Raw genomic sequence first — 18,281 nt, 5'->3', positions numbered from 1 at the left:
TGATCTTTGCAGAGGCAAATGAGGTTCTGAAATGGGCTGAGAACTGAGCGAGGAGTTTGAGTGTCTTGGCTTGTGAATGTCCTGGATAAAAATCAAGATCCAGGCTTTTAATGACCTCTTGGGCACAACCATCATCAGTGTGTCTGTCTCCTGAGAGGTTGAGAGGTTTACTTACCTAGGCAGCGACATTGATGTCTCTGGTGATTCTTCCTATGAAGTCCATAGATGGATTGGAAAAAGCATGGGGGTGGGGGTCATGAGCTCGCTGGAATTGGATGTGTGACGCTTCTGATATCTGTGCAAAAGGACAAAAGTCCCAAGTCTTTAGAGTCCTACTGCTTCCTGTTTTGCCATATCCTACATGAGACATGGATACAATGCAGTGACCCAAGATGAAGATTTGACTCCTTCAGTACTGTGTCTCTTTGGAGAATCCTTGGGTACCGTTGGTGTGATGTATTATTGAGGACCCAAGCGGCCGGACTAGGCCAAGGGGACACCTACATAACATCTGACTACGGCAGAGAGATGGTCATTTCTGGTGGGTGTGACTGGACCACGTGTCTGTCTTGGGGGTTCCAAACCGGGATTCCAAGCTGTTTCGTTGTGTGGTTGGTGCTGCAATGTGCTGTACCATTGCACGCTCCCCAACCTGACCTGACTTATAGCATATTACATTTTTATCCACAGCCAACAAATAATGAGCAAGCCTAGAGATGCTGCAATTCATTTAAGGGTTACTTTATGGATTATTTTATAAATCAAAAGCTTTCTTGCATCCTAACCTCTGGCCAGTCTAATGTGACTACTGTATACTATATACAGCTGTATACAGCTATAACCCCCAGTGGTTCCTGTCCCCCATATCTATTAATATCAATGTTCATGTGCCAGGTATGGATTAGTTTTTTAGACAAATAAGCCTTTCAGACATGTAGGCATCTTTTTTACTGTTTTAGATTGATATATTACATTAGGTAATTTCAGTTAACAGTATTCTACTTGTTAACTTTATTAGGCACTGGGTTGCATTGAAGAGTTACCAGACAGCTGGAAAACTACAGCAGATATAGTAAGGGTGACAGCAAGAAGGGTGCTTGGCGTGACATCTGGAAAGAGGAAGGAGGAAAACAAAACCTGGTGGTGGAATGAGGAAATACAGGAGAGTATTCAGAGGAAGAGGATGGCAAAGAAGAAGTGGGATAGTCAGAGAGATGCAGAAAGTAGACAAGAATACTAGGAGATAAGACGCAAGGTGAAGAGAGAGGTGACGAAGGCTAAAGAAAAGGCGTATGATGAGTTGTATGAGAAGTTGGACACTAAGGAGGGAGAAAAGGACCTGTACCAATTGGCTAGACAGAGGGACTGAGCTGGGAAAGATGTGCAGCAGGTTAGGGTGATAAAGGATAAAGATGGAAACGCACTCACAAGCGAGGAGAGTGTGTTGAGCAGATGGATAAAGTACTTAGAGAGGCTAATGAATGAAGAGAACGAGAGAGAAGAGGTTAGATGATGTAGAGATAATGAATCAGGAAGTGCAACGGATTAGCAAGGAGGAAGTAAGGACAGCTATAAAGAGGATGAAAAATGGAAAGGCCGTTGGTCCAGATGACATACCTATGGAAGCATAGAGGTGTTTAGGAGATATGGCAGTGGAGTTTTTAACCAGATTGTTTAATGGAATCTGGGAAAGTGAGAGGATGCCTGAGGAGTGGAGAAGAAGTGTACTGGTGACGATATTTAAGAATAAGGGGAATGTGCAGGACTGCAGTAACTACTGGGGAATAAAATTGATGAGCCACAGCATGAAGTTATGGGAAAGAGTAGTGGAAGCTATGTTAAGAAGTGAGGTGATGATTAGTGAGCAGCAGTATGGTTTCATGCCAAGAAAGAGCACCGCAGATGCAATGTTTGCTCTGAGGATGTTGATGGAGAAGTTTAGAGAAGGCCAGAAGGAGTTGCATTGCGTCTTTGTGGACCTGGAGAAAGCATATGACAGGGTGCCTCGAGAGGAGTTGTGGTATTGTATGAGGAAGTTGGGAGTGGCAGAGAAGTACGTAAGAGTTGTACAGGATATGTATGAGGGAAGTGTGACAGTGGTGAGGTCTGCGGTAGGAGCGACGGATGCATTCAAAGTGGAGGTGGGATTACATCAGGGATCGGCTCTGAGCCCTTTCTTATTTGCAGTGATGATGGACAGGTTGACAGACGAGATTAGACAGGAGTCCCCGTGGACTATGATGGTTGCTGATGACATTGTGATCTGTAGCGATAGTAGGGAGCAGGTTGAGGAGACCCTGAAGAAGTGGATATATGCTCTAGAGAGGAGAGGAATGAAGGTCAGTAGGAACAAGACAGAATATATGTGTGTAAATGAGAGGGAGGTCAGTGGAATGGTGAGGATGCAGGGAGTAGAGTTGGTGAAGGTGGATGAGTTTAAATACTTGGGATCGACAGTACAGAGTAAAGGATATTGTGGAAGAGAGGTGAAAAAGAGAGTGCAGGCAGGGTGGAATGGGTGGAGAAGAGTGTCAGGATTAATTTGTGACAGAAGGATATAAGCAAGAGTGAAAGTGAAGGTCTACAGGACAGTAGTGGGACCAGCTATGTTATATGGGTTGGAGACGGTGGCACTGACCAGAAAGCAGGAGACAGAGCTGGAGGTAGCAGAGTTAAAGATGCTAAGATTTGCACTGGGTGTGACGAGGATGGATAAGATTAGAAATGAGTACATTAGGGGGTCAGCTCAAGTTGGACGGTTGGGAGACAAAGTCAGAGAGGCGAGATTGCGTTGGATTGAACATGTGCAGAGGAGAGATGATGGGTATATTGGGAGAAGGATGCTAAGCAGTGTTCTCCCCAGAAATTTTTTCCAGCTGGGTGGGGCAGGTGGTGGTGGGGAAAATTAAATGTGCACTATTTTTATTAGTTAATTATTATTAATTATTTTCCAATGCTCAATATGACTTCCTTTTTTAAGGTTTGACACTTGTGCCAGAATATTTTTATTAAATTTAAGAAGTATCCAATTCAGGATCCTGCAACCCTAACAAAAATTTTAAATAACAATTGTTATGACATAAACCAAGAGGCACAAGTATTGTCGCTGTCTGGAAGAAAAGTGAAAACAATGGATAAAAAAGTATGGGAAACCTAATGAAGAAAAATTTAAAAATATTCTTCAAAGCCAACTTGCATATGCAGAAGGTGTCTTCAGTTAAATATTTATACTTCTTTTCTTCCAAGAAGCCCAGTTGTCTGCAGCTTTCCCATAACCAAAGTCCCCAGGATCTGGGCCCTCCAAGGAGATCAGCATGAGATTATTTAGCATGCTTTGATTCATGCGATTTCTCAAACATGTCTTGATCCTTTTAAGGGCAGAAACCCCCCTTCCCCCATTCACATTCAGCTGTGCTCACTGGGATCACTAGCCCAACATAGGCTGGTTTGTCTAAATTTGGAAACGACTCTTAGAGCTCTGATGTCGTTGCCATTTTTAGTAAAATCTGTTTTGGACTGAAGTCTTTGTATGATTGACTTCTGATATTTTTTGACACAACTGTACATTCTTGCCTGCTACTTTCATATTTTAAAATTGGAGGGCTACCGTTTTTGGAGTAATGATCGAAAAGAATTTTAGCAGGCTCACTTGAATCGTGAGTTTCTGCATTGAAAACTTTTGAAAAGCTGGACATAATTGGCATGTCATGGAATCTTGTATCTAGGTGCTTGACAGCTGTCTCTAGGTATTTATCATATATTGTAGTTTTGAATGGTATTACATCACTCTGTGTATAAACAATGTGGTGATCTGACCATTCTTCTGCCAGACAATGATGAAGGCTTTGAAAATATCTCCCAGGAGTGTCTTTCAACTCCATGATGGACAATTTTGTGGTGAACAAAATTGGTTCAATTTCAGTAAGATTGACATCTTGCCTTTGCCAAGCATTAGATAAGTTGGACAACAAAGGTAATACGTCTGAAAGCATCATCAGAGAGGAAACAAAATTGTACGTTTTAATACATCTGCTTAATCCTTCAACTGTGATGTCATTTCGTTCAGTGGCCTCAGCTATGACACTCCTCATACAATGTCATAGTGACTGTACTGCAGAGTCATGAGACAGCCATCTAGTGTCACTGATCATTTTCAGCTCAATCTGGGGAATGTTCAGAATATTTTGGATTTCTGTTAAACCAGCCATCCTAAATGAAGAATTTTGGAAGAAATAGAACAGCTGCCTTAAGATGTCGTTCAGTTTTATTAAATAACGTACAGCAGCTGCTCCTTGGGCACTTGCAAGGGCCAATCGGTGGTTTACACAGTGGCAGTTGACCAAGAGTCCAGATGTTTTATCTTTAAGCAGTTTTACCACACCTTTCTGTTATCCTAATCATAACAGCCGCTGCATCTGACCCTAGTCCAACCAGATTAGCAGTTTTCAATCCTAGAGTGTCCATAGTCTCACCCAGTGTGTTGGTTATTTGCCATCAATCATATTGCGGGTTGATACAAAACTAATTCTGACCTCTTTAGTGACCTGGCAAACATATTTAATGTAAATAATTCATTGTTTTACAACTGAGATGTCTGTGGTTTCATCACACAGAATACTGAAAAAATATTCAGCGTGTATATTTTTCAGTATGTTAGACTTTATTTCTGATGCTAAGACATCCAGCAGCTCTTGCATTATTCTTTCAGAGGTGTAATGTGCATTTTTACCAACATTGAGATGTTGTCAAAAGGAACACCCCATTTCTTTACAGTGTTCCAACAACTTTTCAAACAACGTTGTATGTGGCAACTCATTTTTTGCCAGCTAATATGTGGATCTTAAAGCTCCAACAAAGGCATCTCTCTGTAAGTTATTTAACACAGATAGAGATCTTTCAGTTTGACCGATTCCAGTTTGCTCTAGTACACTCTTTCTTAAAAGGTCAGCAGAAGACTCAATGTGCGTTTTACTTTTTTCATGGTCCAGCAAGTTTTCTTTTCGAATTCATGTGCATGGCACATTTACCCAAGGTAACTCCCTCCTTGGGGGGTGTTTGTTTTGAATATTTCATGCACAGTGAGCACCACATACCATTTTCTTTGACCATTAGCCAATCAAAATTGTAAACCATTGTTTGTTTATGTTGGATAAGCGGTGCTTAGATTTATCAATTGGCAGAGTGTGTGCTGAAGAGATTTCCCATGATGGACCAGCTTCTACAATGTCTTTGTCTGAAATTACCACATCAGGAGTTGACGCCGTACCTTCATTAGTTTGTGGTGTCTCTTTTCTGAAATAACTGAGCAGTGTTGTTTTCTGAACACTTTTATTACTCATGTTTGTAAAACGTTGGGAAAAAATTAAAAGTAACTATGAATAAGACTTTTGAGTGGGAAAGTGGGAGCCTGTTGGATATTCAATGCACACTTGCACTACGACAGGGCAAGATATGAACAATAAAAGGAATGTCAGATGGGTCACTTTAACAAAACCCTCAGCAATTCAGTGACAAAATTTTTGCTCAGGACACAGTGTGTGCTGCAAGAGTTTCTGCACACTTTTTGCAATATGGACGCAGGTTCCGAATATGAGCAAATATAATAACGGCAGATGGGGTCACTTTAACAAAACCCTCAGTATGAGCAAATATAAAAACGGCAGATGGGGCCACTTTAACAAAACCCTCAGTATGAGCAAATATAAAAACGGCAGAGGGAGTCACTTTAACAGGAACCACAGTGAGTGCTACAAGGATTTTTACACACAGAACACACCTAATGCTTAAACGACTGTATACTGTATATATATTGGTTTGCTATGTACTGAACAAGAAGAGAGCAGCTGTACGCTACACAGACTGCATTGACACTGAGAACAGAGACGTCACTTCCTGACGCCCTTTCTTTGATATCTGGCAGGCGAGTCTTTTTTTTTTTTATTTTATCAGTCCTCCTCTTGCGCGCCCACCTCCACATCTTTTTTGCTTGTGAACTGCCGCTCCGTCCCCACTATTAGCATGTACAGCCCCCTCTCACCCATCCACCTCCCCATACAGCTGCTACTCCCCTGCTATTACCATGTTCAGCCCCCTCTCGAAAACCCACCTCCCCATACTCTTTGCTTGTGAACTCCGTTCCACCTCGTCCCCACTATTAGCTTGTTCAGCATCGAGTGATCGGCAATATCCCGCTCCGCACCTCTCCCGTCGCCACTTGTGATCCTGTTTCTAAAGTATTTTCCCACCCGCCCGCTCGTCCCTTGCCATCTCTGCAGATCATTAGATCTGCCTGTGCCTGTAGATCTGCGGCTATCATCTCACAATGTCATGCAAGATGACAGCCGGGCGCTCAACTAAATTAGCCGGGTGGAGTGCCTGGCTAAAAGACGCTAGGGAGAACACTGCTAAGGATAGAGCTGCCAGGGAAGAGGAAAAGAGGAAGGCCTAAGCAAAGGTTTATGGATGTAGTGAGAGAGGACATCCAGGTGATGGGTATAACAGAGCAAGATGCAGAGGACAGAAAGAGATGGAAGAAGATGATCTGTTGTGGCAACCCCTAACGGGAGCAGCCGAAAGAAGAAGTGGGTAGCGCTGCTGCCTTGCAGTTGGGAGATCTGGGGACCTGGGTTCGCTTCCCGGGTCCTCCCTGTGTGGAGTTTGCATGTTCTCCCCGTGTCTGCGTGGGTTTCCTCCCACATTCCAAAGACATGCAGGTTAGGTGGATTGGCGATTATAAATTGGCCCTAGTGTGTGCTTGGTGTGTGGGTGTGTTTGTGTGTGTCCTGCGGTGGGTTGGCACCCTGCCCAGGATTGTTTCCTGCCTTGTGCCCTGTGTTGGCTGGGATTGGCTCCAGCAGACCCCCGTGACCCTGTGTTCGGATTCAGCGGGTTGGAAAATGGATGGATGGATGGAACTAAATTGTTTCTGCTTTACTGCTTCCATTAAAATAATTCTCAGAGGCAATATTACAAAGCAATGCAACATGTTGCACTCTAATATTTTCCAAAAGTAACTTAAAAAAAAGCTAAAACTCAATTGGCCCTTCCCAAATTAAATAAAAGAAAAATGTTTTAATTTCGAATGAATTCCTTTTTATATTTTGCGTATGCATGTGGATCATTTATTTATTTATTTTGGGCATCATGGTAAATCAACTGTCTGTATGCATCACATTCCCCCTAAAATGACATAGGTTTTTCTCCCATATCAAAATAACATGTTTTATATTAATTGTTTATTCTAATCTAATCCATTCAATGTCCCTTGCGAGGCTAATTCATGATTTGCATCCAGTGTTTTCGAAATACATTTCATCTCTCCATGATCTTGAATTGGAATAAGCATGTTCAAAAGGCAGATTGATTTATTCATGTTATTATTTTTATTTTCAGATAAACTACTTGTATTTACTGTTGCAACTCAGGAAACTGATGGCTTTCTTCGATTCATGCAAACAGCCAAAGCCTTAAACTATACAGTGAAGGTAAGAGTTTTTGATGTGTTCTTTTTTTACTTTTCAGGTGTCTATCCTTGTCAGCTTTTGTTTATTAGCTAAGTCAGATATGTTCATATATTACTTTCATTCAATCAAGCAAACTTCTCATAACATATCTACCATCTATCCATACATCTTCCAAACTCACATATCCAGAGTGGATTTGTGGGGCAGCTGGATATTAAAACAAACACTTAACCAAGGCTCCTTTTCTTTGTATACATTAATGCAGTGAATGCAAGGTTAAGGTTAAGACATAATTATCACAGCTTAAAGCAACAATGTCATCTGAACCCATGAACTTTAAAGATAATACAACTTCATCATGTAAGAGAACTGTTTTACACAGGCCTTTAAAGATTTGCTGTAACTGAGGAGTAATTTGTCAGGGGTACATGTGCCATTTTGTGTGCATCTCAACCATGAAGAGGGCGTTGAAAAAAGTGGCCACTAAAGCACACTTCCATTGGACATCATGTGCACTCTGTTTGACAAACAAGAGCTAATTTAATCTGTCTGAAAATGTAAGATTGTATAATTTTGAAAATGTTGTACTAAGCATACATATGCTATACAAAGGATGAAAAATGTAAAATAACAGCAAAATAATTATATGTTCTTTTGGTGATTCTACCATTGTTGTAAACTCTTGCTAAATCTGTTTTAACCTTTTCACACTAAACCTGTATCTGACTAAACCAGCCAGTAAAAAGAACATTTCATGTTCCATAATTTTTTATTTTTTTAATAAAATAGTTTGAACATATGTGGCTTTTTTATATCATACTTCTCTAGGTTATAGGGAAAGGTGAAGAATGGAAAGGAGGGGAAGTAAGTAATTCTATTGGAGGTGGTCAGAAAATACGCCTACTAAAAGAGATAATGCCAAGTTATGCTGATCAAGAAGACCTCATTGTGCTGGTTGTTGACAGGTATGCTGCTTTATCCTGCCCATATTTTCTGTTCACTCAGAATTTTTATATTATTTTCTATAAATAGAAGTAATTTAGGGCACAACTCAATATAATATATACTGTGTGTACGCCAATGCAAACTTTTTCGTGGTTCAGAATCTGTTCAGTTTTCAGTATCTGAACTCATGTTAAGAGACACTTAAAGTTTCATTTCATCCAGCAGTCAATCATTGATCTTTTATAATTGCCATTATTTAATATTTTAGAATGCAATAATTAAATTGCAAATGTTGCAATGTAAAGTGATGCATTTGTTTGTGACATCTGCACATTCTCTCTGTGTCTGCATGTCACAAAGACTTCCATGTTTGGTTGATTGGTGATTATCTATTGAGCCAGTGAGTGAGAGTGTGTAGGGGAGGATGGTAGGCCCTGTGATAATCTCTTGTCTATCCTAGGGTGACCAAGCGTCTTCTTTTGCCCGGACATGTCCACTTTTTACGTCCTGTCCGGGGCGTCCTGGCGGGTTTTATAAATTCACGAAAATGTCCGGTTTTTCATAGGACCATTACGCGTGCATGTAAATTGACTGGCGTTTTGCACACAATACTAGGGTACTACTTTTTTGCGCGACGTAATTACCGGGAGGCTGCCTTGTGGGCAGGTCTGCGCCGCGCGCGCAAACACACAGACACAGACAGGGAGCAGTGCAGACAGGGATCAGAGCAGAGAGCGGAGCAGTATAGCAGGGAAAATGCCGAAGCGTAAGTGCAGCTTCACCGATGAACTGAAAAGAAAATTTCCCACATACCGTCCCGGTCGGGACAAGTGGGAGGCGGAGTGCACCGTGTGCAAAGCCAGTACATATGTCTCGGTATCCAATAAAGGTGCTGGGGACCTGAAAGCCCACATGGACACCGAGAAACATAAAAAAGCTGTGCGAGGTGAGACTAGTTCATCTGCAAAGTTGACAGAGTTTTTTGTCAGACCAGGAAAAACAGAGGATGATGTAAATGCAGCAGAAGGTGCAATGGCGTTTCATACAGTGAAACATCACAACAGTTACAGGTCCATGGATTGCACCAGTACTTTGCTTAAAAAGGCATTTCCTGACTCTGACATTGCAAAAAAGTTTAGTAGTGCTCGCACCAAGACCGAAGCCATCGTCAATGGTGCTATAGCCCCCCACTCTGTTGAAATCACTCATGAAGCACTCAAAGAAATCCAGTACTGTGGTGTTTCCACAGACGGGAGTAACCACGGAGCAGTGAAAATATTCCCAGTCATAATCCAGTATTTTGACTGGAAGAAGGGTGGCGTGCAAACAAAATTGATTGAAGTTAAAGACACACCCAATGAGACAGCAGAAACCATTGCAAAATATCTCACAGAAACCCTGGCAAAAAACAATCTGTCGGAAAAATGCATTGCATTTACTGGAGACAATTGCAACACAAATTTTGGAGGAATCTGACATGATGAAGCTGGAAAGAATGTGTTTGCAAATTTGAAGAGTTTGCTGCAAAACAAGACTCTGATCGGTGTGGGTTGCCCAGCACACATATTGAATAATTGTGCACACCATGGGGCAGGCACAATAGAAATTGACATTGAGAATATCATATTCAAAATCTACCAGTACTTTCACATTTACACTGTGCGCACTGAGAGCCTGAAGGAGTATTGTGATTTTGTTGAGATTGATTACAGAAGGATGCTCTCTCACAGCAAGACAAGGTGGCTGTCATTGTTCCCAAGCATTGAGAGGATGTTACAGATGTTTCCAGCTTTAAAGGCATATTTTCTGTCTAAGCAAAAGCCATCCATAGCACTCAAGAGTTTTTTTGAAAATGATTTTGCTGAAATCTACCTTTGGCACATGCACACACTCATGTCTGTGTTCCACACCCACATTCAAGAAATGGAACAGGAGAACATGTCCATTATGGAAGTGAAGAAGATATTAAACAATATACATACCATTCTTCTTCAACGCAAGAGCAACAACTTCATGTCCCTTAAAGTTAAGGGACTACTGGCACAGAAGCGCAAAGATGGACTTGACAAAGGCTGTGACCAGTTCTGTGCAGATGTGCATGGCATGTACAGTGCATGTCTGGAGTATCTGGAGAAGTGGATGACTCCCATGGAAGAGTTCTCAACATTCATGTGGATGGATCTGAGTGAGCCACCAAACTGGAATGATGTGGAGGCATGCATCAATTACCTTGGAGAGAAGGGGGTGGCAGTTGATGATGTTAAGTGTTTTGACCAGGTCACCAATCTGAGGAAATTCACAGAAACGTGCAACCATGATGAGGAGTTCAGTGGCCTGCAGGTACACCAGAAGTGGACCGAATATTTTGAAAAGGCAAAAAGCATTGCATGTTACTCAGAGCTACTGACAATTGCACAGTTTGTCTTTGCACTTCCCTCTCACAATGCAAATGTTGAGAGGGTTTTTTCACTAATGCAAAACCAGTGGACCAAGGAGAGGAACCAGCTCTCCGTAGAGTCACTAAAGGGGATTCTACTAGTTCAGTACAACTTCAAAGACATGTCTTGCAAAGACTTTCATGCTTATTTGTTAAGCTATCGAAAACTGCTAGGAAAGATCAGCTCTACAGCAAAATATGGATGGGCTGACAAGGAGGATGAAGAAGAGAAGCAAGGTGAAGAAGAAAACTAAAGATGAAAAGTCTAGATTCTTTTTGTTTAAGAGTTTTTGTCTTTGTGAGACTCTTCTGTTATTTATTTTATTACATTTAAGAGATATATTGTTGAAGCTGGAACAGAATAGTTCATATTTAGAACAATATTTAATTATTTATTTGAAGAGTCTAAGAGAGCTGTAATTTTGTTATAAGTTTTTACAGATTTCATTTTATTTTATTACAGAGGTTAATTCTGCACCATTGAAGTATAATAAATAATGTTCATCAACCACCAAGAAGCTTGTCTGAATTTGTCTGGAGGCCGTGCCGATCGTCCTCTTTTTTGGAAATCAAAATATGGTCACCCTAGTCTATCCATTCTTGGCTTTTGTTATGTGCTGTTTTCCAACAAATAGACCCTGGCCCTGATTAAGGAATTTCAAGAATATTATGTTTTATTACTTTTGTTTGAATGTTGATAGATACTGAAAATGTTGCAAATTCATTTTAACCCTTTGCAATAACCATAAGAATATATGGCAGTAGTTAATGGGCATTGCCTCTTTGAGTGCAAGGCCTTTTGAAATCTGCTGTGCTGAAATACTATTTCCCATTATCTTTGCTAATGGTATTACTGATGTCGTACTGGCATATCATTTAGAGAATATGTAAATAGTCTGCATTTAAAAAATAATCAAAATAAGAATAATTAAGTATGGCAGATAACAAATTCTCAAATTTGTGTAAGTGATAAAGTTTTAATGATACCAGATGTTTCTTTAGACAAAGACAGACTCTAGCAAATATAGTTCATAATAAATTGTCCCCTAAATGCAGAGCAAAAATAGATTATTGCACATTTTGTGAGTTCTTATGATTTACTGAGTCAAGATAGTACAGATAACTCCTACATTTGGGAAACTGTAGCATTCTAAAGAGCAACTAATTTACTTTTTTAAGTAGTTAATAATGCTGCTTTAGCTAAGGGCAACAGAGTAATGTTCAAACCCTTGCCAGGGTTTTAATGTTTCTTTCTTTACACAAATCTTTATACAGGGACAATACAGTGGTACATTAGTTTAATGAATGAATTAAATATCTTTAAACATAAAATATCTGAAACAGATAATAACCCAAACAAAAATATCTGAAAGTGTGTCAAAGAACTTTTTTAAAATTATCACACAGTATGTATACCAAAGAGCAAAGTCATGCTTATCTAACCAAAAAACATGATTATAACCTAACCGCACAATGTTGCCTTTTACTCATTCTGTGAAACCTTCTATGTAATAAAAGAAATTTTAGTTTATAGTTTTGTGACACTGAACTAAATTATGAGGAACAGAGATGGATGGATGGATGGATGGAGTATGAAGTATCATGTAATACTTTTCACATTACAAAATATCTAAGGTTTATGAAAAAAAAGCATGAAACAGAAATCCTTATGGTTAATAAGAGTATATGCACATATAATGAAGTTACTAATGTGCAGCACATGCCAAAGTGTCAGTATTAAAGCATATGTTTAGTATTTTTTCAAATCAAAGTTTAACATGGTATACAACCTTTTGCCTCACAAAATTGTATTCTAATATTGAATGTTTTTAATATATTTTTTAAAATATCTTGCCTGCCCTGAAATTGTAAAATGGAAGCCTCAGGGCATGGAGCACAGCCAGGAAGTAAAAACCTAAAATATTACCAAATATATACACTTTGAAGCTACTAAAGTTTTGATATAAGAAAACATGCCTTCTGTATTTCCAACACATGTTTGTGACAACAAAACTGATTTGAATATAATGTTTTTATTGCATATTCCTGGTACTTTTTTCTTGAGTAAGGGTGTGTTTTCTATTCACTTGTATAATACCTGTGGGAGGAGTTCCCACATAAACAGAAAGAAAATCAACATGGTACCAGGCACTTGGCAGGAAAAGTTTACTGTAATTTGGTCTTTCTAGGGGAAACTATGCCCCAGGGGGTGAAAGGTTCAGGAAGACAAGCACTGAGGTAGTGCATACAGCTGGTCTTTTTTAAAATGGCTGAATCTCACAATAGTGGTGTTTTTTTTGTTTGTTTGTAATTTTCTTGGCTTGAAAATCTTACATACTGTATTCAGTAAGTTTTAAAGCTTTTATTTTCTGGTGGTGCTCAGTGTTCTGTGGCTTCTATTATAAAACAGCAGCACAACCTATGTACTTTTAAAACATTTACAGAATACGCTTAACTTTAGAACACAATTTTTTATGTGGCAAATGTATATAATACCATGTTTGTGAAGAAATCATTTTTCACTTGGAAAAATATCAAACTTATCCTTTAACGCAATGAGAAAAGTATAGCCTACAAAAAAAAATCAGATGAAAAATAAACACCTGTTTCTCCTTATTTGTTTTTGTAAAACGGATGGATGCCATAGAAAGCCTCATAGTGTGTTGACCCAGTATTATTCTCAGCTGGTTGATAGACATTGACAGTTTTTCTCTTTATATTCACTTAGTATTACCTCAGGATATTCAGTTTATAGATACAGTATGCTGTTAGGTTCATTAATAGAAATTATTTGCTGTGTATAAGTCAGTCGTTTGAGAGACTTCCCTCCAATCTAGAATTGGTTTATGTTCTATACCCATTAGTCTCCCGCCTGAAAAGCAGATCCAGAAAATGGACAACTGAATCAATACATAAAGCAAATGTTGTACACCAGGAGTTTTAGCAAAAGGAGGCTAAAATCATAGGTTGTATGTTACTTACTATTTACAGTATAAATCAATATAAGTTGATTGAGCAATTGCAATACATTCTGCATTAGCCAGAGTGTAAAGGACCATTGTTCATTTTCAAACTGTTTGTTTGACTCAGTTACATAAAATATTAGTTTTGTAGCCTTTAATAATCTGTGTTAATCAGTCAGGAAAACATAAGTTTTACTGGTTGTTCTTGCTAGAAATAAACATACAACTTAAGCACTGTACTTCAGAAAGATCTAAAATATAAAAGCACATTGTTAAGTAATGTGTTCAATGCAAAAAACACTGTACTTCTTTTTCATTAAAAGAACAAGAAAATAATGTATGAGATTTTCACTTATTTCCATTTTTAATTGGAATATAAAATACAACTTATGATGTATTATAGTGTCAGTGACCCAGCAGTAAGCATTATCCAACAGCTTAGTTTCAACCAAAAATATACTTCCCATCTCATTTCATATGCTTTCCTAGATATTTTTTACTTGACAGTGACCCTCTTGACCTGGACTGTCTGTGCAGATATGTCACCTTGTCCTTGTGTAAACATTCTTCCTTATTCTTAGGGGGTACATATTAGTTGGTGATGCTAATTTAGGCAACAATGTGCAAGTGAAGGTGTGTAAGTAAAGGTGTTGTTTTCTGCCAACAATTCTATTGCCCCATTGAGAAAACCTGTGGTTCCCACACCTCTTTCAAAAACATAACAACTATCCTCATGTCAGAGGAAACAAAAGTGGACTGTCTCAGCGATAACCACCTGATAGAATTCAGTGCCATTGTTCTAAAAAACTTTAAAAGGCTGGTGCTGTGACACAAAAAACATAACAATGTCATTACTACCAATCAACAGAGGACGCAGTATCACTTGCAACTCATACCAAAAGTACTGTCTATGAACTACAAGTGTATACCTTACCATTTACAATCATTGTACCATCAAAGCTGATCACCAGATTTCTACACTTGGGATTTAATACCACCCTCTGCAACTGATTTTTGAACTTCAAAAGTGGAAGAGCCCAGCATGGGCACAGCGGCATTATTGCTTATGCTCAGCACAAGAACAAAACTGTGCATTGATCCACATGCTATTCTGTGTTCATGCACAGTTCCAGTTTCATCATTAAATTTATTGGTGACACCTCTATAATATTCTTGATTACCAATAATGGTGAGATGGCTTACAAAGAAGAAATATACCTTCTGACACTGTGGTGCAAGATATCTTTGTCTCGTTTAAAGTCAGAAAAAAAACCAAGAAAACAGTCATATAGTTTAGGAATTAGGAGGCACACTATACTCCTGTCTACATGATGATGATGAAGGGTGTCGGCAGCATTCAATTTCTTGGAGTCTCATTCACTGATGACCTGAAGTGGGCAAATGCTGTCTTGATGTTGGAGTTTTATATTCATTCTCTGATTGAGGTTTTATAAGTCTGTCACTAAGTAACCTGTAGGAGACATGGAAGTAAAAAAACTCATTGTACTATAGTACAGTATGACAGTAAATTTAAATTTGAACTGTTTGGGCTGTACTGTATACTGTATTTAAAATGTGTCTTTTGTTATTGCTATGTGTTTTCAATCAATTATTTAATATTTTAACTACAAATATTATCTTTCTCAAAGATATATCTATTAAAGCATAATAGAAAGGAATGTACAGTATCAGTCAATGCCAAGGTAGTTTGAAAAACAACAATATAGTAAGGTGAATGAAATAACTGATTATACATATGCCAAGTGACAATAAAATCTATACTTGTCTGTACTTCCCATGAACTTACCATAAACATTACTATAGCATTTCATTGTGCCTTTACAGTACAATAAATCTATTAGTTCTTCTTCCTACATTGTATATAACTACAATACATCATAAAGCACATTGAAGAGTAATTTCCACTCTAGAACAGAATGAAAAAATGTGCTGCAGATACAGACAGGAAAGTACATCAAAACATAAATGAAAGAAAGAAAATGAAGAGTCACTGAGTAAAAATAAAAATGTCCAGTTCATAAGGCAATAGAAGATCAGGAGGTCATGAGCTCTAGATGGATCCACTAAAGAAATAACAGATTTCTGTAAATATTCGGTGCAGTTTGCATATGTACTGTAGCAAAAGTCTAGCATGAAAATAATTGAAAATAATTGTCCACGTTTTTGTGTTTGGCAGAATAAGCTTGCTTGATGAATACAGTGTATTCATTTTCTCTGAGTTCTAATTCTGCTTTTCATTCATTTTATTTATTTTTTATTTTTTTATTATTATTAATTTAGCTGTGTTTCAGTTGCATAATGATTGACAAAGCAGATGCGCTGCCTGTAGTATACTAATTTGTGCTGGGATATGTTCCATGAGAATGTTGCTTCCCAGGTAACATTTTAAACTAGTGCCAAATATAACAAAATATAGCTCATTGGCAGTGAGGTTTGGATGTTTCTTTGTTCCCACTACTGCCAAAACCAGCTATTATTCTCCATTTAATGTTTGGGCTAAAACAGCTGTGAAAATAAATTAGTAGGTCATTTAATAAAAAAAAATAAAATTATTAAAATTAATTAAAGAAAAAATTAAATATGACTATAATGCTAAACATGAAAGCAGCCATTTAGTTTGGAAAACGTATAGATAGATCTCATATGAACAGAATATTTCAAGAGCTTCAGAGAGGTCTCTTTTGATTTACTTTGACAAATTATATTAGGGACCTTCTCATGGTAATATATTACAGCATGCCAGTTAGTAAACTTTTAGTAATTTGTACTTATTTAACTGACTGTGTGTGTGAACAGAACTGTGTTAGAATAAAAAGGATAATACTAATTGTATCAGCTTTTTATGTTTGTTTTGACATTTTCCCTTTTAATATCTCAGTTATGATGTCATCTTTGCTGGAGGGCCCGAGGAACTACTGAAGAAATTTCAACAAGCAAACCATAAAGTGGTCTTTTCTGCCGAAAGTTTGATCTGGCCAGATAAAAGACTGGCAGACAAATATCCATCGGTCCGTAGTGGAAAACGATTCCTCAATTCTGGAGGTAAAAGATGCATGTGTACTCTGGTATGGCTTAATTGCATTAAGTTTCTTCTTTTTTTTTGGTCTATTTCTTGACAAAGAATATTTATTTTTAGCAAATCTATTTTTAGCAAAACTTTGACCCAGAATTTTACAGAGGTCATTACTGAATTAAAATCTGAAAGTTGGAAGGATTTAAGCTCATTAAGTTTCATTAGTTTTAAAAGAGTGTGGTAATTCATCTGATATATTTATGATGTGACAGTTTGCTATACATTATCAGTTTAGTAATAAATGGTGCTCTCATGTGCCTCAGGATGATAATGTTCTATGCTAAAACAACTTACGACTTCTTTGGAGAAAATGTGAAATGATGGTAGACCATAAATGATTATAAACAGAAAAATGGTTGAAATTATTTTTTGTTCTATTTTAAACTTTTTGTTAAAGGTTCTTTAGGGTCACGTCTGGTAAAAGATTTTGCTTGAATGTCAATGAGTTTCTGACATTTCTGAAATGTGATAAGAGCAGTAAATTTATGCATGAAACAGATGTACTGTACATACTCACACACAGAAAAATGGATATTCCACAACTGACAGTCAAATCAGGTTCAGACAGGTCAGGTCATGTTGGGGAACATGCACTCATACAGCACGTTGGCGCACCCACAACACGACAAAACAGCTTGGGATCCTGGTTGGCAACCACACAGGCAGACACGTGGTCCAGTCCCACCCTCTGGAAATGACCCTCTCTTTTACGTGGGCGTCCCCATGGCCTGGCTCCTCACTCAGTCTCTCGAGAGCCCCAATCGGAGCCTCCATTGACTCCGCGAAGATCACAGCATCGTCAGCAAAGTCAAGATCAGTGAATCTTTGTTCACCAACAGATGCCCCACAACCACTTGACCCCACAACCTTGCCCAACACCTAGTCCATGCAAGCATTGAAAAGAGTAGGAGCAAGAACACACCCCAACGAATGCTGGAATCAACTGCAAAAAGAGGTTCTGCCTGCATTCTGCACAGCACTCACTGTACCAATGTACAGGCCTGCCATGATATCCAGCAGGATGTTCCACAGGGCAGCTTGATCAGCTGAGTCAAATGCTTTATAAAAAATCGACAAAGGCTGTAAAGAAACTCTGCATGAGAACCCTCAGTACCAGGATGCGGTCATTGGTAGACTTCTTAGCCGTAAAACCAGACTGCTCCAGTCACTGGTAGGTGAGCATGTGATCGTAGACCCTATTGAGGACCAAGAGCAGTGTTATCCCCCTGTAGTTGTCACAATCCAGGCAATCACCCTTCCCTTTCCAGATAGGGACGACAAGTCCCATGTGAAATGTGTAGCAGCCACTCAACCCAACACAGACAGATGCTGGAGGCACTTATAAAAACACAAATTTTTAAAATTTTGTTTCTTCACTT

At 38.7% G+C, this 18,281-nt stretch overlaps 1 protein-coding gene across 2 annotated transcripts in view; it reads left to right on the top strand.

Annotated features, from left to right (window-relative positions):
- Positions 1-18,281, top strand: part of plod2 (procollagen-lysine, 2-oxoglutarate 5-dioxygenase 2) — a 134,107-nt gene that overhangs the window by 61,168 nt on the left and 54,658 nt on the right. For both annotated transcript variants that reach the window (XM_028794690.2, XM_028794689.2), the window contains exons 2-4: positions 7,393-7,484; positions 8,292-8,428; positions 16,708-16,871. In XM_028794690.2, coding sequence (XP_028650523.1) covers positions 7,393-7,484; positions 8,292-8,428; positions 16,708-16,871 — 393 coding nt within the window. The remainder of the gene's footprint in view (positions 1-7,392; positions 7,485-8,291; positions 8,429-16,707; positions 16,872-18,281) is intronic.

The sequence above is a fragment of the Erpetoichthys calabaricus genome, chromosome 2, assembly GCF_900747795.2.
Source record: "Erpetoichthys calabaricus chromosome 2, fErpCal1.3, whole genome shotgun sequence".
NCBI lineage: Eukaryota > Metazoa > Chordata > Cladistia > Polypteriformes > Polypteridae > Erpetoichthys > Erpetoichthys calabaricus.
Note: the sequence above shows the minus strand (reverse complement) of the source record. Positions and strands in the feature narration are given on the sequence as shown.